At 44.5% G+C, this 24,454-nt stretch overlaps 1 protein-coding gene across 3 annotated transcripts in view; it reads right to left on the reverse strand.

Annotated features, from left to right (window-relative positions):
- Window positions 1–24,454, reverse strand: part of LOC119178328 (rho GTPase-activating protein 23) — a 113,875-nt gene that overhangs the window by 11,732 nt on the left and 77,689 nt on the right. For all 3 annotated transcript variants that reach the window (XM_037429517.2, XM_037429516.2, XM_075888443.1), the window contains 7 exons: window positions 20,891–21,039; window positions 14,736–15,038; window positions 14,411–14,500; window positions 11,496–11,621; window positions 10,511–10,634; window positions 9,534–9,891; window positions 3,551–3,966 (listed from right to left, as the gene is read on the reverse strand). In XM_037429517.2, coding sequence (XP_037285414.2) covers window positions 3,551–3,966; window positions 9,534–9,891; window positions 10,511–10,634; window positions 11,496–11,621; window positions 14,411–14,500; window positions 14,736–15,038; window positions 20,891–21,039 — 1,566 coding nt within the window. The remainder of the gene's footprint in view (window positions 1–3,550; window positions 3,967–9,533; window positions 9,892–10,510; window positions 10,635–11,495; window positions 11,622–14,410; window positions 14,501–14,735; window positions 15,039–20,890; window positions 21,040–24,454) is intronic.

The following is a 24,454-nucleotide window of genomic DNA, read 5'->3' on the forward strand; positions in this document are numbered from 1 at the left end:
CCTGGGATGCAAAACGACGCTCCACAAATGAGGTTTAAATGGGAGTTCAGTTCCTGGACTAAGTGACAACTTACTATACTTGCTATCACGTTTGCCAGATGAACTTAAGTTCCGCATTCAAAGTAAACCACGGTGTAAGAAAAATAATTTAGCTGTGGACACTCGGTCCGACAGTACGTCTAGACAATGTTCGCCTCTTTCCTCCTCTCAACCCCCCTGTCGGAGTGCCCCCAACGCAACTGCAGCCAGCGCATGTACTATAGAAGACTAGCTGTGTGCGTAGCGTCTCTAACGGCATTGCACACTTAGCAATAGCAGTACATTTTTTTTTTCTTACACCGTGTAGCCAATGGTGGTGTTTGCTGAACATGGTGTTTTTCAGTCGCGAGAAAGAATGAGTTTTCAGATCTAGTAGCTAGCGAGCCTGGTGAAAAAAGTACTATGAAGCGAACAAAACAAAAACAAGGATGCACTCTCACCTCGTCGCGCTAGTTTTTTAAGCCCCCATGTCGCAGCACCCCCCCTTGAAACTGCGGCCAGCACGTCTACCAAAGCAGAACATTATCTGGATGCACTCTCCGTCGCTGTGGGCGGAGAGTGCCCACACCTAAATTATTTTTTTGACACTGTGGTGTGAACAAGTAATGAATGTCCCAAGGTTTGTCATCATTTACATCTTTACTGATGTGCTGCTGCCAGATGCCGGAAACAATTTTTTCTCAAACCTAAAGTGAAGTCGACACTTCTCGCTATCTACAAACATGGGTTCTAGATGGCTTCCGATTTTGAAGGCCAGCACAGCCCAGCAGAATTGGCAGGAAACAATAGCCTTAGTGAGTAGCCCACTCATTTGCAACACTTTTATCCCAGCACATAGACAGTATTTCCGATATACTTTCTTCTAAGCTGCACACAGCATTATAAAACGTAGTCCTTAATTTAAGTGTCTTGTTTTTACCTGGAAGCAGAAAATAAGTTTTTCCTTACTCCAACACAACTTATAAGACAAGCTTTCTGCTTCGGTGTTAGAGAGTGATGATTGAAGCACCCGGAAGTTTCTTGGGAAGCAACACACGCTGCTCCTATTGAAATACTGAAACCAAGCGAAAAAGCGAATAACAGACCGGCATGCACACAAGCATAAACAGGCTGTCATCGTTGAATCGACTACACGGAACAGAAAATCAAATGAGAAGGCTAAATTTTCCTTCCTCATTTTTAAAATTGTTTTTGCAGACAACATGAAATATTGTGCGAAACATTTTTTGGGGGTGTATAATATCAGTGAATTTGTTGCTTTGTGGAACATGTTTTTTCTTTCTGGAAAAATCTTATGTTAGGTCTTTCATCTCTCTGCAGCAGCTATCGCCCCCCTTCCCTTAGTAGCGTTTGCTCCAAGCTAATAGAGCATGTAATCTTTTCTAACATTGTCAATTTCTTAACCAGCAATAATTTTTTTCATTCTAGCCAGTATGGCTTTTGCTCAAAATTTTCATGCGACACCAACTAGCTCTATTTTATCACGATATCAGTTCTAACCTTGATTTAAACATACCTGTTGACGCCCTCTTCTTAGACTTTGAAAAAGCTATTGATAAGGTTTCACATAACCGGCTACTGCTAAAACTTTCTCGTTTAAACGTTAATTCAAAGTGCATTTATTGGATTCGAAACTTTCTTACCAATCATCAACAGTTTGTGCATGCTAGCTCTGTCCCATCTAGCCGTTCTGTAATCTCTGGTGTGTTGCAGGGTACAGTGCTCGGAATATTACTCTTTCTAATTTATGTCAATGACCTTCTATCAAACATGTCTTCTAGAATTCACCTCTTTGCAGACAACTGAGCTGCATACTGTCCCATGGCATATAGCGCAGGTGTTGAAATATTACAAAATGACCTCAATTTTATATTATCGTGGCATCATAAGTGGTTAATGTCTTTAAACGTAAAGAAAACTTCATTGGTATCTTTTAATTGCAGGCCCCATTACCAGTCAGCAGAATATACCCTTTCTGGCTCCGCAGTCTCATCCGCTGAATGCTACAAGTATCTCAGAGTCACATTTTCAAGTAACATTTCTTGGTCAGCTCACGTCACTAATATGGTCAATTCCGCGAATCGCACTCTGGGTTTTCGGCGTAAAAACTTAAGACTTGCACCCCCATCAGTCAAACCAATATTGTATACTACGTTTGTTCGTTTGAAATTGGAATATGCATGCTCTATCTGGGATGCCCATCAATCTAACCTATGCAACGTTCTAGAATCGATCCAAAACCGCACTGCATGCTTTATCTATTCTGAGTATTCTTATAATTCCAGTGTTTCCAAACGTAAAGCCTGGGCTCACCTTTCTGATCTAGAGACACGACGTCTCATATCTCGACTATGCCTGTTTCCCAAGTTTTATCATGCTCCCATGGAAATTCCAGCCATCCTGCCAGTTCATCGCACATCCAGCCGCACAAACCATGCAAAAGGAGTATACCCTCCGCCAGCGCTAACCACTGCCCATCTTTGCTCCTTTATTGTCTCAACCGCACAGGACTGAAACCATCTGTTTGCATCTACTGTGCACCACTCTGACCCTCATCAATTCAAGATTGCCCTCAAGTCATTTTTTTTTCCCTGTAATCAACAATGCCCATCCCACATGTAACACCCCACCTGGGGTTTTTGAGGTATTCAAATAAATAAATAAATAAATAAAATCTTATTATTTTTTTTTAGATACCAATGCACAATAATTTCCAATTAATAACTAATAAGTAACTGACCAAACATGCAATATTGTGAGGAGTCGCACTGAAATTTGAAAGAAACTGCCATGACCATTGCTTTCAGCATGGCATAAATATTTGGCCTGCTACACCGCTTTTTCTTTTTTATAAACAAGCTTGTTTCCTATTTTGAAGATAATGATGCTGTGGAGACACTAACCTCTCTCGTACATCATGAAATTACCTTCTCCATAACCTCTCTCATCTCCTCACATTTGACTTCCTCACAACTGCCTCTAGTTAAACAGCTATGATGTGAGTTCCCAATGATAGCACCACCAAACGAAGCGAGTATATTGCTTTCTAGAAGTTTTTTGAGAGCTCTTAAACTGTGAAACGTCAACAAGTGTGAGGAATGGTCGCACATTCACCAGGGGATAATCCTAATAACGCTTTTTGCAGAAATATCCCGTGAAAGGCTCCCTGTTCAAACCTCCAACAATCACTCGGGCCCACTTACACTTGCAAGACTACGCCAACAAACGTGGTTCGTATCAGCCATGGGAAACAAGCATTCACTAGGTAACCTTGCTCAGCAAGTAAACTTCATCGATTCCCTTGCTTCACCAAGAAGCTATTCCTTGTACATAACGTCTGTTAGCTGGCACTGTAGCACTAAAAAAGCAATAAATGCACTTTTTGTGCATTCATGCTGTTGTGCACTATGCCCTTTGTTACCGACAGTGCTTCGGGAGCCACAGCGCCCGAATGTCAAATGCTTTTCGGTCAGCAAGTAACATCCCACAAGGCAAGAGGAGAGTGACGAACCTGAGCTTGCTGATGGTGGTGTTTGTGATGCTTGGGGCACCTGCGGTGATCGGAAGAAAGTGCCTGCCACAGCACCGACAAGGGGACTGAAAGGCACGGGCGACGATCGCTGATGCTGCTGCGTGCCACTCCCACCTCCGAGTAGCCTCAGGTAGGCCGCGGGTTCGTCGGCGAGAAAGTCGAGCAGGTCCTCGCGCTCGAGCTCCTGTTTGGCGCGCTGCCAATCGCGCTCGATCTGCTCGCGCTGGGCGGGGCCGCCAGGACAAGCGGGAGGGGGCCAGCAGCGGCGGGAGGAAGCCCGCAGCTGGGCTCGCGTCTCTTCCTCCAGGTGGCGCACCTTCTGCTGCGCTAGCGCACTCAGCTGTCCGTAGGTTCGTGGTGAGGCACTCCCACTGGCCAGCGATGAGCACAAGTCCCTGTAGAAAAGTGACACGTACATGCGGCTTGCTTGCAAGAAGTTAAAATCTGGTTGTTTGCTCAGGCGGCGTAGCGCTGAGCAGGATGACGGGCACGGCAATGATGAAGACCTCGTTCCAAGATGAAGACCATTATTCTGCTTAGTACCACACCACCTCAGCAAAAAAAAAAATATGAAAAAATAGTTGGCCAAAACCAGTGCTCTACTAAAGGGGTGGTACCATCAAATTTATTCGAGTCTATAACAAGCCTTTTGTAGGTTTCCTCTGTATGTAGGGACACTACACACGAATGGTCGTATGCAGCAGACATTTAAAATATATTTGAATTCCCTTCCAAAGCATACCAACATGCTCAACCTTCCAAATGAAGCCCATCGCAACCACGTCCAGCACTGACATAGCTCTGTAGTAAGGGCAACTAAAATTGCAGTGATGTCACACCAGATCTGTAGTAAGCCTAGGTGAACGCACGCTTCCCTCTTCCGAGGGGATGAAGGTTTGTCGCAGTGCACTCCCCTCCCTATTATGTCAATGCGTGGGCTGACTTTGCACTCCCCCCCCCTCCCCATGCGCACACCTATAGAAGTGAGATGAGTGACCTCCCCCATGTACGAGCCGGCAAAAGCATCGTGGCTGCTGCAGCTAGCCATGACAACTGTCGGCATGTTCGTTTTGCAGGTGCTTGTGTGGCACATGTGCGCGACAGCATACAATAATCAGTACGACGTGCGTCACAGCCTTGAGTGGTCACGTGACAAAGTCACCTACACCACTATGTCACAACCCAAGTTCGTGCCCAGAAACCGAAACCGAAAATTTTCCACATAAAAAAAACTCTATTAAATTATTTTGCATGAATGACAGAATCTTGGTATGTGTATCATGCTTTTTGGAGCTATAAGAAATGCTTGCAGCAAAGAACACCCAAGCTACAAATGTGGTGGCACCACCTCTTATTCAGTTGTAAGTCAGGGCTTGTCTGTGCTGTCTCTTGTGAGCGTGCATTTGCAATGTTACCCCATCGCTCTACAATGAAGCAACTTGCCCTAAAATAAGTTTTGATGTACATAAAATCCTCATTAATTCGAAGTCACTGGGGCCACTAAAATCTTCAAATTAAGTGGGTTATTAAATTAACAAAACATACAAAAAGTGGGATGCAAGGAACTTGGAATTATTCAAAGTAATCAGGGCTGGTCGTTTGTTGTGCCGGCTCCAGTTTTTCAGCAATACCTGGTCTTAATTTTGCTGCAACATGAGGTAACGGTGGTCCTCACTGCTGCCACCAAAAAAAAAAAAAAAAAAGATATGCTGCCGTGATCAACTAAATGTGTACCTGCGGAACACAAGACATCTTCACTGCGCTGCAGTAGTCACGCGCTCGCAGCATGTCGCCTGCTCCTTGCTGCGCCAGCACTTCATGATGCAACCATTCGCCCATTCTTTCTGGTAAAGTAAAGAATCTAATAATGGCCAGTGTGATGAAATTCATCATGTGTTTTGGCTGGAAAACATGATCACTAAAAATTTAAAACTTAGTTTTCGAAGTAGGCATTGCAGGCAAAAACACTGCCAGCAGTGCAAGTGTTCGAATTACTGGAGGAACTGGCACTCGAAAGTTCACATACATTGCGAATTCTGCCAAACTGTTCTTTATTAATTTCTTTACAGTCTCAGAAAGAATGGGTAAATTACGCGCGCTGCGAGGAACAGGCAATGCGCTTCCCGCGTATCACCACTGTGTTAAAGTGAAGCACATCTTATTTCTTGCAGGCACACATTTTGATTGACCATGAGAGTGTTGCTTTTTTTCCCCCCTTTTAGGGGCGAAGCTCCTTAAGGCATAGGTGTGTACATCCTCCGATGTTGTATGTTGCCACCGGTGGCACATACCCGCTCTAGAGCGGGTATGTGTCACAGAAGATGCAAGATGGGAAATGGCGGAACTTGCAAGTGTTCACTGATGGATGCACGGGACCTTGGAAGGATGCGCGGAGCGGGTATGTGCCACAGGGGATGCAAGATGCGACATGGCGGTACTTGGAGTGTTCACAAAATGGATGCATGGACGGACAGACAGACTAGCAGACAGACGGACAGATGGATGGACGCGCGAATGTACGGACGGATGGACGCATGGATGAACGCACGGATGGTCGCCCAGACGGACGGAAGCACAAACGGACGGACGGAAGCACGGAGGAGCTGACGAATGCTTTGCGCCACTCATCATCATTCCCTCCGTGGACATGCTGTGATTTTTTTCACTGGAAGTAGCACGGCTGGAGTGCTTCAGCCACTATGTTGCATTGACTTGTGACTCTTAAGAGCTATCGCTTCCACGGATTTGTGGCGAAATCGGGATCAGGAATCAGCACATGGCACCCAAAGTTTTCAAATTAACCATAGTGCTGACCGCCGCTTCAAATTATTCGCTCGGACTTACATTGCAAAATATGGGACTGCGGAAATATTCAGAATTAAGTGGGATTTAGAAATAACTAAGTTCGAATTGATGAGGTTCTACTGCACTAGGTTAAACATGCCAAAATCGAAACACACCTGAAAATGTGCATTCACATCAGCATGAGTCATACTGCTGTGAAAATAATCTTTCATCTGTCATTTGCAATGCCATGAAACTACACCTCAAGAAAAAAACCTTTCTTTTTGTTTGAACTTCAAAGGCATGTCATGCACTTGAACTGCAGTAACCATGAGACATACTATATTTTGCTGTATACAACCAACACTCCAATTACAAAATACAACAAAAGAAAGAAAAACACACTCAGTCATTTACCTGAACAACACAACTATGAAAAAAAATAAGCCAACCTCACAGTTGGAACGGGCAGCTATTTCGATAAGTTGGCACTCTACAACAGCAGCATCAATTGGTGTGATGCAGAAAAAGAAAACGTTACATACGTACCCAGACAAGAGAGCGTGACGGACAAGTGGGCACGGATATGTATGTTTCCTTTTCTTGTCTCGGCTAATTCATGCTGCAGTTATGACGCTATAGAGCAAAGTTCGGCAACCTGCAGCTTCGAGCAGCAAAATTATGCGGCCCCCACCACGACGTCAGAAGCCCCACCCTCTCCTGGTCACTTCTTTTCTCAAGGCCAATACAAAAGTTCTGTCAGGCAATGAGGGTTAGATAGGAACAAAGAAGGATTGCCTTCAGTTGGCATTGTTACCCAGTCCTCCATTTTCACACTTAGCCTGATAATTTCTTCACTTCCTTTTATTTTTACAAGTCCGTCCAAAAAAAAAAAAGGAAAGAAAGATTATTTCTGGAAACTTTACACCAAGAAAGGACCTTCATCCAAGTATCTACAAGTGTATGTCAGTTTTGAACATTGTTGCCAATTTACCGGACTTGCCTACAAACCTAACCCCCAACTCCTCCCCCTCCCCCAAGATTTTGTCTTCCAGCCCTCGCTGGTACAGAGACAAACCTGCTACAGAGACAACATTCAAACCTCATCATAACAAAGTTGTATCTACGACAAAATAAGTTCGTTATACAGTCGATTCCGTACACATCGAACTCAAAGGGGATCGTGAAATAGTTCCATACACCGATAATTCGAAATGCAAAATATGCCTATCTAAGGCCTAAATCAAAGCATTTCAGCCTCTGAAATCGTTACAACCGCTAACACAACAGTTCGCTCACAGTATAATGATGAACAAGGGGTGAACTGCAAGTTATCACACTTTATTTCGCATGAATATAGTTCATAAACTTGTCTTGCTTCTTGCGCGCAGTCAAGTTGCAGCATCCTAAATACCATTGAAGCTTTTCAAAGAAGCGAATTCAGCTCCTTCAGCCAAAACATCATTGATAGACGCAGAACACAGATGCAAGCTCTGTAGCGCGGCAAAAGGTTGGTAACTGGTGGCAGCGAAGGGACTGGCATATTCCTAACTGCACGGGAACACTTCCGTGGCACCGGCAACAGTAGCCGTAATCTCAGCACTGATGCTGTCAGAAATGGCTACGTCACCGTCTGCACCGATGAAGTCGCTCACTGTTCAAGATGGTGCCCAGAAACGCTGATAAGTCGCAGGATTCACTGAGGCAGCGTACGTCGTTGTCCGCGGTCATGACGCACCCGAAGTCGTCACCTGGCCCTCAAGGAAAGTTTACAACGATGCTTTACTTGACGTCGCTCCAAGTGGAAATCATAATTTTTATCACTACATGCGAGTCAAAGTTCTGTTCAACTCCCGAATGAGATTTTTGCGCCTTGTAGGACACAAGTCCCGAAGGCGCGAAAAACAAACCTCGCTACCGTTGTGTTCTCACCGTCAACATGTTTGCGATATCGATGTCACTTGTGGCATTGTAGCTGGCAGCCACTGCTTTCAGCTGCTTAGTTCGGAAAAGCTAGAGAAAGCATAGCTTCTGATACATTCATTTTAAAACATAAAACATAAAACAGTAAAAATAAGTCAAGAGGTTGCACATCTCGAAGGCCATGCTTTTCAGGTTCGCATGCCATTTTGCGCCAATAAACAAGATAGGAATAGCGAACATTGCAACAAGATCGCTGAGTCACTTTGCATTCTTATTTTGGTGTCCTCGGTTGTCGGTCTTTTTGAAAAACAATACGCCCGCACGTCAAGACCTGCAAATTGCGCATCAAACATACGGGCGCACTCGTAAGTGTTGCGCAATGAACCAGATCAGCGCGATGGAATAACACCTGTGCACGAAAAAAGATCGGAGCTTGATAAATGCGACCGAAAATTGATCAATAAGTGCTAAAAAAATGCACTTTTTGGGCTTCTCGCGGCGCAGCGTTCGATATAACGGATGTCCCGCTGTGCTGGAGTTCGATATACGGGTGCACTGGTCCTATACTTTTGCATAAAAAATTCAAGGAGATTTCTCAACAGTTCGATATAGTCAATAATTCGATATATCCGAGCTTGATATATCCAAAATCGAATGTACCTGAAAAGTCATTATAAATGTATATTACTAACACTGTAGCAATCGCATGACTATTTTGTTATATTAGGTTAGCGTGTATTTGTTCTGGCAAATAGTAAACTCACTCTCTAAAAATTCGTAAAAATTGGACACTTGTAGCAAGGTTTCATGCAAATACCACTACTCAAACCATTCAAGCTTTGAAATAATTCAGTACTAATTGGCATTCACTTTTACTTCTTGTCAAACCGAAAAACTCATGGTATAAACAACAACCTAACCAGAACCATGCTCCTCCCCCCCCCCCCCCCCCAAAGAAAAGAGAGAGATAGAGAAAAAAAGGATCAAATGAAAAGACACACTAAGATCATGTTACAAAAAGGATGAAGGTCGGAAGGTGTAGAAGAACAGACACACGGGCGACATCATAAGGTTCTATGGTGGTACTTAGAAGTGCAATAAACACAAGAAATGCAAGAAACGAGAGCGCTTGTCCTGCCTGGTTCTTTTTTCTTGTGTTACTTGTGTTTTGTACACCTTTATTTGGCATCATCTCTCTCTTGCTTTTTTTAGACAGCATCTTCACAAAGGAACAATGCAGCCAGGCAAAACTCACTCTGAGCATACAGAGGGCGTCTGAGGCGGCGATCCCAGCAGGGTCCGTGTTGGCGACGGAGGATAGCTGCTGGAGCCGGCCGAGAGGGGAGGCGGCGGAGAGCTGCTCTCTGCGGGCAGCGATCCGTTGCTGGCCGCCTTGCTGGTCGTCTCCTCGCTTACTTTGCCTTCAAAGGCCAGAATCTTGTCCTTGACCCGTGAGCCTGGCTTCAGGGGACCCCCACCACTGGAGCCTGGGCTGCCACCGCTGCTCTCCACGGTGAGGGACAGCTTGCGCTGGCGCAGCTTGCGGTTGGCTGCGCTCACAAGCGACGAAACCAGGTCTCGAGGGGACACGTCCGGGTTGCAGCCTCCTGCTGCTGCAATACAGAAAAGCGCAGCACCAGCTATTCATGACGAAACATGACTTCAGCAAACATAACTGCACAAAGACTGGACCAAAACAGGAACACGGAGACACAAACAAAGCACAGCGTGTGCTTATATATTCCTTTTTTTGTCCCATCTCTCTTTTTTTTTTTTGAGTAACAAGTTTTTTTACCGCCTCATGAGCCAGGCAGCAAAGATACCTCACATGACGACAAGAATTCAAAATACTTATTCTACCTGTTTTCTATATAAAAAATGGTTGAAAACTTCAATGTGAAGGTGATTAACTGCAGTATCACTCATCCCTGAGAAAGCAAAACCTTGAGCGTAATGAAGACTTTGTGAAAGGGAGGGGGCTACTAGCATCACTATCACCAGAGCATTTTTGATTAAGCCTGTGGGGCTTTGACTGTTCAGCAGTTACATCGTTTTACCAAGCACAGTGGCCATCATAAAAGTAGAGCGGTATAAAAGCAGAGCCATTATAAAAGTAGAGATAGAGTCACAAAATAAATTCGGCTCTCCTTCTTCATTATAAAGTGGTTTAACTGCACTACCAGCCTGTGCTTGACACACCTTGAAAACTGAGTGCATTTCTAGCTACCTTACCGTGCCCACCAACTTTATGCAGGTTTCCCAGGAGCACTGATGAGTCCGTGTCTGAGAGGGCAGTCACATCCAATGGAAGGTCTGGGACTGCGGCCTCGTCGGACGGGCAGAATATGTAGTCCGCCTGCAGTAGTACACAATTAACGAGGTGTCCCACATCTGAGGGTGAGCAGTCACCAGATGCCCTGCCAACATTTCAGCGTTGTGCCTTGTGCTGTCTGCCCATCACAGTTAAACTCCTTTATAAGAGGCATGCTCCGGGCAACAATTTTATATGAGATGTCTCTTATAAGCAGGGCGCGTCTCTCATAATCATATGGTTGTTTTGGGACGTAAAACCCCACATATCAATCAATCAATTATAAGCAGGGCACCATGTGTGCATTTTCCTACCAACCCATATTTTACTGTAGGCACACTGGTGTCTCTTATAACCATTTGTCTTTTATATCAGTGTCTCTTATAAAGGGGTTCAACTTCTATGTAAAAGTCTGCAAATGGCTAGAGCCTCCTAAACAACAAAGTGCCGCTTCAGGGCTACTTTGGTTGACCATAAGAAGGTTCCCTATAGTCGTTTTGTGACAATAAAAACTAATTTGTTGAACAATTTTGGTTTAAACACAAAGGATATGTCTGTACAAAGACTCCTCATTGAAATGTTGGTGCCAGCCCGAAGCTTCCATTGTTCACCCGCGGCAATTTTTTTTGTGAACCTTGTCACAATTATCCCTGCATGCAATGATGAATAAACTCGTATAAAAACAGCAGCTGGCATGACCGTGTGATAAATAAAACTCCGATGCTGATAGGCCCTCCCCTTAGGCAATGTGAATCAAGAAATAAGCCGATGTCTTATGAAATAAACGATTCCCACTTGCTTCTTGGCAAACGCAGAGAATTGACAATGTTCCACAATGTTCACAGAACAGCCAGGGTGCCCCCAACATGTATCAATAATGAGAGTGCACAGCGCATCTATGCTCACATAGTTGATGAGTGCCTCGGTGATGTGGCATTGGTGGGACATATCAGTTATCATGGTCAACATGCTGTTGTCAGCTGTGCGCACCAGCGTTGGTCCAAAAACAATGGCCAGGTTGCGAGCCTCCATCTGCACAGTGGAACAAGGTATCAGGATTAGAATCCTTTAAAGTCGCACGAATGATCTCATAAGCACAGAGTAAAAGCTTATGTGTCATTTCACAAACATACTGCACGCTGCTCAAACACAGGTGATCAAAAATTTCAGATTAATGAAATGCCAAATTATGAAAAGTATCAAGAAAGCAATAAATTAGCATCTATAACATCAATGCAATTTCATTTTTTTAATGAATATGTAATTCCAGTACTTATTTCGCATAAAAGCACTGTAAAAGCAACAATTTTTGCAATTCACGACTTTTTTCACAATGCAACCGCAGCTCAAGTGTCCACGTTTCGAGTCAAATACACTCAAACCTCATTAAAACGTAACGAGATATAACAAAATAATATATACAATGAAGTAAATGCAATTCCCCTGGATAGCTTCGTTAAGAACCACGCATTTTAAACCTCAATGTAACGAAGTAAAATTGACCAGTAAATGAATATAACGAACTAAATTAGTCTATAAAAAAATAAACCAACCGTAGTGTGTTTAGTATATCGTTTTGTGCGGAGTTTGATGTTCATTCAAAGCTACCGCGCTGACCTTACTTACAGCCACGCGCATCACACGCGGCACAGGCGCATCACAGATCCGCATTTGAGAGAGAGCAAACAATCTGCCACAGTCTTTTCTTTCCTTTTCTTCTTTTTCCTTCTTCGAGTGCAGCGCTGAGAGGTGCCACCGCGGGATTGGGCATGGTTCTGAGAGCATTCTCGGAGCGCAGTATGTTCGAATTAACCGTCGCAAGTGCTTGTGCATTCGAATTACGGGGTGTTTTCGCCTATTGGAATACACATAGCTTTGGCGAGACCTCAGCGTGAGTTCGAATTAACTGGAAGTTTGAATTAAGCGTGTTCGAATTAATGAGGTTTGACTGTGTTTATTTTCAGTCGCACGCGTGGTCGCATAGCAGTACATCGGGCCGTGAGGCAATTTCTTTCTTTGCATGCTTATAGGTGTGCGCCCATCAGAGAATACATTGCCACAAACTGTTATAATCGATATAATGAAATAATGGATATAACGAAATAATTGTGGCTCCCTTTCAACTTCGTTATAACGAGGTTTGAGTGTAACGCCCTGAACCCATCTCTTATTACGCACTGCCACCACCAACACTACATGACCAACAACCGATCGTTCGTCTATCATAGCGTAGCAAGCGAGTTTTGCAGCAACATGCGCACCACAGCTGAAGCTCTTCACCTTTGAGATCTTTTATTATGCTTGAGATTTGTGGCATTTCACATGCACTGGCTGCAGTGAAAACAAAGCTGCTGAGTGTTGCATCCGCTGTGGATGCTAAATACACAATCATATCAATGCAGTTCTGAAGGCACGTGTGCTGACAACATCCAAAGTCGAAAATGAAAACTGTTGAGCACCACACCTGCTACTGACTAAACCTGGTTCACTAATGATCATTTGTGGATGACAAAGTTCTAAAGGCATGCAGCCATAACGAAAATCCTGCCATTGCAGCTTCGATCCCCACTATTGATGCAATAATAGATAGGGCCCCTCGCACTTTGCGTGTGCTGAGAAAAACGAAAAACAAAACAAGTTTTCTACGGACACTCGAGCCTTGGTCGCCAGCAACATCATTGTGGCAAGATTTTGGGTGGCGACCACGTCTTTCTGAAGTCGTGTTGTTTGCAAACGGTGTTTTCACTCCTTTCGTCGCATACTTGTGGTGTTACGTACTCGGTGCACTCCCAGGATCATGCGAAATGACCGGGTTGTAGCCAAATATGACTAAATTGGCATGAGTTTGATGAAATTAAACACGTATACTATCGAGAACTACAAAATAACTCTGAATGGTACAATTTTCCAAAATAATGGAGCTGAATTCACGAGCTTTTATTATAGTGCTAGAAAGTACCATTTTTATTTGTCATCACTTTCACTTTAAAAAAATTATAACAATTCATAAGATATCTAGACACTCAACTATCTCACGTCAACAACTCGGTCAATTATCAATAAGAAATTACAATAGACTGTCAGTAAGTGGAAATCTCTTAAACAGAACTGCTGCTTCAATGAAGCAAGTGCTTTTTGACAAGACTGGTTTCATACTTGTATTCTACACCCCTGTACATCTTTCAGTAAACGGAATTCCTGTTAAATTAATATTTTCCTGGTTCCTTCAGCTTCTGTTTGATGAGAGCCTACTGTAAATCATTCCAGAGATTCTCAAGCCAGAGATTCTCAAGCTGGCTCAGTGACAACTACGTCTTCAGATGCAGCTCTCACTACTGAAAGCCATATCTCATTTGAAGGTGGAAAAGATGTCATCTTGCACTTGTTTTTTACACTGTTCTCTGTAGCCACTCTATTTCTTGATATTAAAGCTGCTTTTCAAGTTGTATGGGTTTTATGATCATGCTTTCTTAATAGTTTAGCGACCATTTAGTTTTGCACTTGTTAGAAGTGACTGAGTGTATGAGATTAGTGTCACTGGTTTAGCATATGTTAATGTTTCTTCCATACTGAATGGGGTTTGAAGTTAGCACTTGTCTCATTCATGTCTCTTTTTCTTGCCCCTGTCTTAGTGTCCCAAAAATATTAAGATGCACCCTTACTGACCTTGCACACTTGTCGTGGATTTCGTTAAAACAGGGTTTGCTATAACGAGGTTTCACTATATGTGATGAGGGCACTTGAATCTAAGACGCGACTTCCATAAAATAAGGGTCAGCTCTAACTGAACAACAACATGAGTATATCAACACGAGCCTTGCCTTGTTAGTATCACTGTGAGCCACCACTTTCTTGAGGTGCTGCATGAGGAACTTGAGGGTTTCAAAGTTGTGCACAGGAAGCTCATGTACCTGTCACGAAAAGCGGAGAGATGACATTAGAATTACGCATAAAGAACACCCACAAGTTTCTGATGTTTACACAGGGACGCAACACAAGGACGCAACACACAAGGACGCAACAAGGTGCAGTGTTTGCATATTCATGCGTCTTCCTGTGCCTTTGTTAGTACATTTAAATGCATTACAGTAACACACCAAAAGGCCTGCGGACCAAGAGATAATGGTATCAAGCATCGCATCATACCAGAGCTCGTAGGGCGGCGAGACGTTGAGCACCCTGAGGTACGCGGGCAGCAGCGATGAATCGCGGGTAGAGGCCAGCCAGGGGATCGGGCAGCTGCCGGAAGAAGGCCTTCAACAGGCTGGAGACCACGTGCACGTCGCCCCATCGTGGATCGGTCAGGTCCAGAGGCCCACCCGTGCCGTTGACTGTGGCAGAGAGGGCCGCTACCGCGGCACTGTTGCCCGGTATGCGATACACACCCACGGTCTCCAGGCCCTTCGCCTCCACGACACGGCAACACTGGCTCACCAGCCAAGGGACATACTGCATGTGCACAGGCAAGTTAACCAGGCTGAAGAACTACTCAAACACTTTGCTTTCGTCATTAGGGTATAACAGGGCAAAGATCAACACAGCACGGTGCTGATAACAATCATCATGACAAACATGCTAGTCCACAAATGTACCACCATTTGCAAAATAGTGAGTTACCATAGTTGTGTAATGCAGCAACTGTGCAAGAAATAGAAAACAATTTGTGGTGCGAAATTCAACCAGGCATCAGAAAAAACTAACACAGTGTCCTACCATAACCTATTTACTTTGTGAGGTAAAGGGCAGCTAGGGACAAAACCATTAAGATGCAGTGCTCCTAAGATTTTTGCCCATCAAAAAAAACTCATGCAAAACGAAATTCAATATAACGTGTTGTAGTAGCATTGTGGTGTTAATAGATAATGCTGCCGGCTTGCATGTCTAATGATTCATGGTTATGGCACAGTGTTAATCAGTAAACAATGCTAAGATTGTGGAGAAGTTATAGTGATGTCATAATTGCTCAGGAAGATAGTCACATATCATGAATTTCACCGTATTGAGGTGGTTCTTTTGCTTCGTAGGCTTTTCAAAACAGTTCTAGTGAATATTAAAAACAATACTGCCAAATACTCAGCTGCTAATAACCAATTTAATAGCACTGGCATATGCAGTGGAGATAACACCGAGCAAAAGTACCAAGGATTCTGCCCAAACTGTGCCTATCCCCTTCCAGTTGCCATCCAGCAGCGTAGCCAGAATATTTTTATTTCAAGAGTTGTTTACAACTCCACCAGTGTAAATGTGTGTACGCGTTGTTACGTTTCGCCCAGCAGTTCATCTCGGTAGATGCCATTGTGCATAAGCCGGTCTGCTAGAATGCTTTCGACCCCATAAGCGCCCAGTAAGAAGCACCACGCACAACGCTGTCCTGTAGGTTTTCCAGGCAGTTCGCTCTGGTCGGGTCACAACGAAAGCTTCGCGAAACAACCCTTTTGTTGAACGGGTTCAAACAGCGTGAGACGGCGCCACCGTGGCAGTTCTCATAGAGTCAAGCTCTCGACTCGGCTATTGTCGCCCACGCGAGGTCGTCACAAAAGCACCGACAGTTCGGAAGCATGGGAAGGCGTCGCTGTGGCCGTTCTCAGGAAATGAGCACCTGAACAGCCATGTTCGAGAAAGTTTCGGAACACTGTAGCTTAACGCAGCCTTGGACCGCTGCTGACGTTCGTGTAAATGGCCATCTCTCCGGAGGAGCTCAACTTTCACCCTCCACCGAACTCTACCTCCTCGTCTTGCGATGTCTTGAAGGCGTGGGCCGGGTGCGTCTTTGTGAGGTGCACTCGTGCTACGCATTGAACACTTTCGCCCGTGTTTCTCTTCAGCCGAGTGGTCCAACACCTGCACCCTTTCTGTGGGTGGACCACTGAGACTTCACGTCACCTGATTCACGGCAACAGCGGTCACCGCCTTATTCGGATGACGTATACAGGAAACGACAGGCTATAAAAGCCGAAGTCATTTTGTAAATAGGGGCTGAATCTCTTCTGAATCTCCGCTGAATCTCAGCGGAATCACTGTACATTTTCATCTTTCTTATCATGTAAATAAACCTACGCTCTGTCTCTTTAAGAACGCATCTCTTCACTGGCGAGCACGGGCTATGCGGACGGCAGCGGGGAGCCAGCTACCGAAAGGAAACTCGCTGTACCTGCCTTCATCAACCCCGAACCCTTAACAGTGTATGCATTGTGGGGGTGCTATAACCCTCTGTAAGGTCATTTGCATCTCGTGGTGCATGCACATCTCGCAGATTAGCCATGGTTAAATTTAATCGCTGCTAAGCAAGATGTGGTACTGTGATTGCGCATGTTAGGCTTGGAGCATCGGAGTCAGTAACACCATCTGGGCAGGAGAGATTAGGCCGGCGCACAGAAAACAGCAGCGAGTGTCTTTTGGGGCTTAGCAGCGTGCGTCGACGGACATCTCCTGTGGTGGATTCGTGAGAAACGACAATGCAGGTCGTTACCCATGGGCCCCTCATGACGAGCCAAATATTGGAGATGCCTCATTTGCGGTACCTGGTATAGGCATCGTGTTGCTCGTTTGGTAAAGCCGTTTGTTTATGAGTTGTATTGGCTTTTTAGCGTGTCGCTGGTGATGTATTAGATTCGGCTTGCGATTTCGTCATGATGTAAAACCAGGTTATTAACGTACACATGTTCACATGTACACAAAAACGTACACATGTGCACATGTGGGGTCTCAAGCTCCTCTTGAGACCCCACAGTGTGCTTGTGTGCGTGTGCATGTGTGCAAGCCCCTAGCCTGGCTACATTTATTTATTTATTTATTTAAAAATACCTTACAGGCTCTATTACGGAGCATAGAGTAAGGGGGGTACATAGGAAAGAATGCTAGTGGGTGATACTTCTGCCACAATACAAAGCAACTACAAAGCAAAGCAACTACAGAGCAACTAATAACTAATAACTAATAAAAATACAAAGCAAGTAATAACATTGGAACTAATAACAGTGGTTGCACAAATGACAAAGAGGGGCTTCAAGCAACAACAAGAATTTCCCAGCCGCAAAAAAGCACAAAGAACAAAAACAGAATTCAAGGAGGTTATACAATGCTATTGAGATAGATGTATCATTAATTGCTCGCGAAAATTTTCATGATTAGTTAAATTGACAATGACGTCGGGTAGGTCATTCCAGAGTGCTATGGCACGAGGCAAAGACTGCCTTTACATGGTGCCATGAGTGTATGAATAACATTGCTGCCATGGACAGCCAAAACAGGTCAGCCATTTTGTTAATGTACAACAGTGTGCCAATTCAACAGCCCGAGATAGCAACAGCACCATCTAGTGTTGTTTTGCACTGTTTTGCATAAATCCATTAATGAGTGGTGCGCCAGCACTTGAGTATGCATATAACATACAGTCGAATCTCTTAATTCGAACATGCTTAATTCAAACTTCTGGTTAATTCGAACTCACGATGAAGTCCCGTCAAAGCTATGTGTATTCCAATGGGCGAAAACGCCCGGTAATTCGAATGCGCAAGCACTTGCGACGGTTAATTCGAATATACCGTGCTCCGAAAATGCTGCCAGCACCCCGCCCAATCCCGCGGCGGCACCTGCTACACCTCAACGCTGCGCTCGAAGAAAATGAAAAGGAAAGAAAAGGCTGCGGTGGAATGTTTTCTCTCTCTCAAATGCCGATCTGCCACGCGCCCGTGTCATGCTTTTCCCTTTTCCGTCCCTGCCACGTAAAGACCCTTCTCCTTCCAACGCCGCGCGCGAAAAGAGAGAGGGAAAAAAAAGAAAGCTGTCACTGGGTTGAATGAGTGTGGTTCAAAAAAAGGAAAAGGCACTATCTTCTGCAGCCGGGAAGGGGGGGGAGAGTCTCACGCGCAGGTGCCATGCTTTCCCCTTTCCCTTCCCTGCCACGTAACCCTTCTCCTGCACGAAGAGAGCAAAAAAAAAAAAAAAAAAAAAAGCTGCCGTGGAGTATTGGTTTTTTTCTCAAATGCTTCTCTACGCGTGGATACGCTCCTCCTTTCCCATCACGTGCTGGCCGTGCTGCGGCTGCGAGAGGCTCTGCTATTCAGTCTTTGTAGTCGTCTTTAGAAAGTGTCAGCGCTGGACATTCCCGTGCACAACTTCTCTTGCCAGGAGAATGCTGAAGTAGAAATGCTTTGCAAGCTGCGTGCATAAATGATTGACTCGCTGCAAGGCAAACGTGTGCAGACGTGCATCACCGATTATTTCAATTAATGACAGATGTTCTGCGATTTGTGAATAAATGTAAGCCTTCTGAGACTTCCCCTTGTGTGTTAGCTCAATGCACATGCACCACTCCATGGAAAGCCCTCCGTTTATTCAGCATTCATTAATTCGAACTTCTCCTAATTCGAACAAATTTTCGGGGCCTCTTCGAGTTCGAATTATCGAGATTCGACTGTATTTCTGAAGTGACATTGCCAAAGACCACACTAGGCATAGAGTAAACAGAACTAATCAAGATATGCCACCTGAGTCAGCTCTATTCAATCAGATAAAATTGATACCATACTGCAATGTAAGCAGTAAGGCCTCGTGAGATACAAAGAGGCCTTTGCCGGAGAGAAACGCAAGCAGTGCAAAAACAGTAATTGATATGCCCAGTAACTACATATCTGGCTGAACATGGTTTATGCTTTAGTTTCACCTTATCCAGTGCTGGAGCATGAATGAAATGACACTTCCATTCTTTAAAGGCCCCCAAAATATTTCTGAAAATGCAATGAATATGCGCATTATTCTCTGCTAACTTGTCCCATCATTTCAGCACAAGTTGTGATTCCAGCAGCAGTCTGGTTCCCATGATGTGGTAAGTAACTAAACTGTTGCTTAGTCCATACATAAGAGGTAGTACTGTATTTACTCGCATGATTTGTGCACTTCTTTTTTCGTGATTTTGGGGATCCAAGAAGGGAGTGCACTAATTATGCGTGGATTTCGCAAATGCATACGAAATAATGTGCAATAGACCTGACATGCAAAACATATACATTTAAAAAAATAAAAATTTAAAGCATAAACAAAGTGTACTTGTTAATTTAACAAAAAATAGAACGTACATTAACCAGTCAGATTCAGTTATGCACGGTATAGTTATGCACGGTATAGTCCTCAGTTCTGTCGAGCACGTTCGAATGCCTCACAAACACTGAAAAGGGGGCGTGGTCATTACTTTTTGTTTTCACTAGCACAAAAACCCTGTAATGGCATAAATACTGTTAATGTGTGCTCACAGTGGTCCCACTTATTTGTCCTAACTGGTGATAGCAGGTGAATGGCAAGCACTGAAGAGAGGAGGAGGGGGTGCTGACAGGCATTAGGGAGAGGGGGATCGCCCCTACCACCCCCCTCTGGATCCGCCACTGGTTGGCATGAACAGCGCTCGAACGCCTTCGGTGCCAAAAGTTGTCCGTGTTTTGACGCAAGCATGCATTCTCACGGTGGTAGAGATGGGAAGATAGAGGTAGTGAAACGCCCAAAAAGTTCCGGCAACTTGTCAACAGGTCTGAGTGTTCGGGTTCAGCATTCTAGGAACCATAGTTCAGGAAAAGTCGTCGAAAGAAGGGACTTCCCATTCGCAGCCTGTTTGAGTGCGCTCGACTGCTCGGCGAGATGTGCCTACTGCGCACTCATCCAAAGAATCCGAAGGTGCGAAGTCTTTTCCTGCGCGTGACGGCGAACTGGCCCAGGTGAGTCGGGGAGCGCGAAATATGCAAGTAACACTTTTTTTGTGTGTGCAGCTGGCAAAATATTAAGGGTGTAAAAATTATGCGAGGGTCCAAATATGCGAGTAAATATGGCATCTCTTGTGAACTGTCTTCTACCCTGCTTTGCCAAGCAGTTGCATGCCCGTTCTGCATGTCTCACTTGACGATTGTGCGCATTCAGCCGATTACACATTGTTTCGTGTGAATTCAACTGCGCATGTGGGGATAACAGTTTGCAGCCAAAAAGTGCAAAATCCTGATATCCTCCATATATAGAAAACTTAGGTGACAAGAGGTAGCGTCCGTTGGAAGTGTGGTGAAAGCAAGAAGAAAACTATTACCTCACCGTAGAATTCAGTGATTTCGGAGTCCCATAAACATTCTTTCTTGATGGCCCCACACCTTTATGCTGAAATGCCATTTGAAAGAAGGGCAGTGTGCAGCACCAAACTTGGAGCAATTGGGTGCAAAGTTAGGTTACGTGAACACATCTACAATACCTTCGGACTTTGGCCTTTGGCACGAGTGCACATGTGGCACGAGAAAAAAGCGAAAAATGACGAGTTGCGCCTGCACCTGGTTCTCGTGTGATGGAGGGCACTCGTGCAGGGGAACCCCTATGCTGTGTCCCTTGGGTGGGAGAGTAGCCAGCGAACCGTGAAACTTCTTCCAGCCGTGCACCACCTTGCCTCGCCACATGTGGACTGCCTTCAACGACGGCTCATCTGCAACGGCACCAGAGGCAGCCAAGTCAACATTAAAACACCTTACAACTGACTTTAAGCGTAAGAGTAGCACAATGTATGTACGACATTAGCAGATACACATTGTGAGAGATGAAATGGAATGAAGAGTGGCCATGTGTTGGGCACGGGTCTCGGAGGCTGTGTGTAGTTGATCGTAAAAAAATGAGACGGAGTGAGTCTCAAATTAACAGCAAGGAAGTGTGCGTGTGGCTAGGGAATATGCGAGATGAGGGACTAAAATGGACACAAGGTGCCGGACATGTGGAATAAAGGGTTGTGTCATGAAAGTGGATGCTGATCATCCAGTATACCGTCGAATATGACAACATAAATGTATATATATGTGTAACGCCTTTAATAATACTGCAACAACACTGTAACTACCCCGCCGAGCAACATACAGCAACATGCATATCTGAAATAGTTCCTGTCCCATGAGGTTCTGCTTAATTTCTGTTATAAAGTTAGTATGCCTACATGTGCAACTGTCAACACAGAAGCTGTAGAAGGGCATAGTTATGCTGGACATAATACATGGCCAGTCAGATAGGCAGTAACATTAGGCATCAATTTCACTGTTAAAATTTCTCATCAAACATGTTTTCCCGTCTCTCGGTCGCAAACAATTCCATGTATAAGCAACTTGTAACTGCACTTACAAATGTAACAGGTGTGATTTGTCATGAAATTGGCAACTATAGGTGCGCCAGGGTTATTACAGCTGGCCTGGTGAAATCATAATAAATGCTACCATAAGGGACTCCTCTAAGATGGAGTATGCGGCGAATTCCCTCATGGGAACTGTCATAATTCAAGAAGCATTTAACGTAGTCAGCCTGAAACGCAGAAGTAGACATGTATTCAAGTACATTGCTTTAGGATTACATAGCCAACATTACTGCTAGTGCTATGTGAGTGTCATACAGTAGGTTTTACACAAACCCTACGTCGTTTCACAGTAGGCTTCACACGAACCCTACATCGTTTTTAAAACTAACGTACTAGTCATTAATGTAAAATCTTGAGCAAGCGCTCACATCCGAGCAAATTCTCTCCTTCCTTCTTCAGTACATTTCAAATATGTGATCCCTTCTGCCGTCCCCCCACTTTCACTGCTTTATTCGCTGTTTTTATTTGCCCAACGAGAGTGAATGGAAACAGTGTGCGTGCATATTCAATAAAGTGTTTAATTAAGAGCATGGGTGTGCATTTTTAATTATTATACTCGGTAACAACCTAATAACAAAACAAGCTGCACTCACAAGGCCGCATTGACATAATTTTTCATGCCTCCACACTACAAAAGAAGTACAGTCGATCTCGGATCTATCAAACTCGGATATATAGAACTATTGGCTATATCGAACAGTTGAAAAATCCCCTTGAATTTCCCATGCAAAAGTATGGAACCGGTGCACCTGTATATAGAACTCCCGCACAGCGGGACATCCGCTATATCGAACGCTGCGCGGCGCCGAAGCTCTGAAAGTCCATTTTTCCCAGCATTTTTGGCCACGTTCTCACAAGTTCGGATCTTTTCTTGCGTGCAGGCGACGAAAAAACAATGTAATTTCATAAAGCTGATCTAGTTCGTTGCGCGGCACTTGCGAGTACATCAGTACGTTTGATGCGTGATCTTCGAGTCTTAGCGCGCGGGCATAGTGTTTTCCAGAAGACCAATTGCCGAGGGCACTGAAAGAATGCGAAGTGACTCTGTGATCTCAGCTCAATGTTTGTATGTGGTTCGCATTCCCTTACTCGTTTGTTAGCACACAATGGCATGCGAGCCTGAAGAGCATGGCCTTCAAGATGTGCAACCTTGCAACGTATGTTTTAGTGTTTTCGGTTTCAGAATGCGTGTCTTGGAGGCAACGCTTTTTTTTATCATTTTGCATCAAAGTCAGTAAAAGCAGCGGCTGCCAGTTACAAAGCCAAAGTAACATCGATATCGCTAACATGTCGACGAAAACTCCGAAGAACTCGGCCTTGCGTCTTTTGCGCCTTCTGGTCTTCTCGCCCCGTTCCTGAAAAATCCTCGTTCAGGAGTTGAACTGAACGTTGACATGCACGTAGCGATAAAAATTATGGCTGGCACTTAGAGCGACGTCAGGTAAAACACTGTCGTAAATGTTCCTTGCGAGCCAGGCGATGACTTCAGGTGCGTCAAGACCGCTGAAAACGTCGTACGATGTTTCAGTAAATTATGCAACTTATCAGCGTTTCCAGGCACCATCTCAGACAGTAGCGACTTTATCGGTACGGATTACAACGTTTCCGACTGCATGGATGCTGAGGTTTTGGCTGCCGGTGTCGGTGCCACGAAAATCTAGCCATGTGGTTGAGAATGTGCCAACGCCTTCGCTTCTGCCGCTAACCAAGTTATCGCGCTACGAAGCTTGCATCAGCGTTTTGTGTCAATCAACATTGTGACAGAAGGAGCTAAGTTCGCTTATTTGAAAAGCTTCAATGATATTAAGGATGACTGGAACTTGACGGCGTGCAAGAAGCAAGACAAGTTTACCGACTGAATAAAGTGTGGTAACCTGCCGTTCACCCTTGTTTCGAGCGAATCATTATGTTAGCTCTTGTAACGATTTCTGAGGCCTGAAATTCTTGAATCGAGGCCTTAAATATGCATATTTTGTATTTAGAATTCTCGATATATCGAATTATTTCGCGATCCCCTTCGAGTTCGATATATCCGGGACCGACTGTATTTCCCAAACAATGGCAATAATTTTCATGCATACAGTCGAACCCCACTAAAACGAAACTGACGGGGTGTGGAAAAATTTCATTAAAGCGAAAATTTCGTTGTAGTGAAATTGAAAAAAATATATAGATAATTTGAGCTAACAAAACAAAGGAACGTTTATTCTCAAAATTTAAAAAATTTCGCTGCTTCCTATTTTTTCCTAGCAATGTCGCGACGTGATTGTTACCCATGCATGGCGACCCCATGGTGAAAAGCACGCTGAAACAACGCCTGAAAACCGTCTTCGTGAACAAACCGAACAGTTGCATTAACACGTTAGTACCAGCAGCTCTCCGCCATCAAAAGTATTCAACAACGTCGAGATGGAGACAGGGTATCGTAGAGCTACGATTTTTGCATTATTCTATGCCATTCTTATCATCCGTCACTCGCGGTTAGCTGATATTGTTGATAATGCAGACGAACAGCCGCTCTGATTAGTTACCACACTGGCTAAGCGCGAACACAATGATAAGCACCGGAATCGGAAAAGGCATCGTTCCGCAGTTGCACCTAGCAGCTGCGTGACGGAAACTATGAACTCAGCGACTGAGCTTCAGCTTCGGATCGTCTGTGGCTCAAAGCAAGCCAGTGGCAAAAGCAGGGCAGTCTCATTGCCATCGCTATCGAGCAATGGCG

This window comes from Rhipicephalus microplus, chromosome 1, assembly GCF_043290135.1.
Source record: "Rhipicephalus microplus isolate Deutch F79 chromosome 1, USDA_Rmic, whole genome shotgun sequence".
NCBI lineage: Eukaryota > Metazoa > Arthropoda > Arachnida > Ixodida > Ixodidae > Rhipicephalus > Rhipicephalus microplus.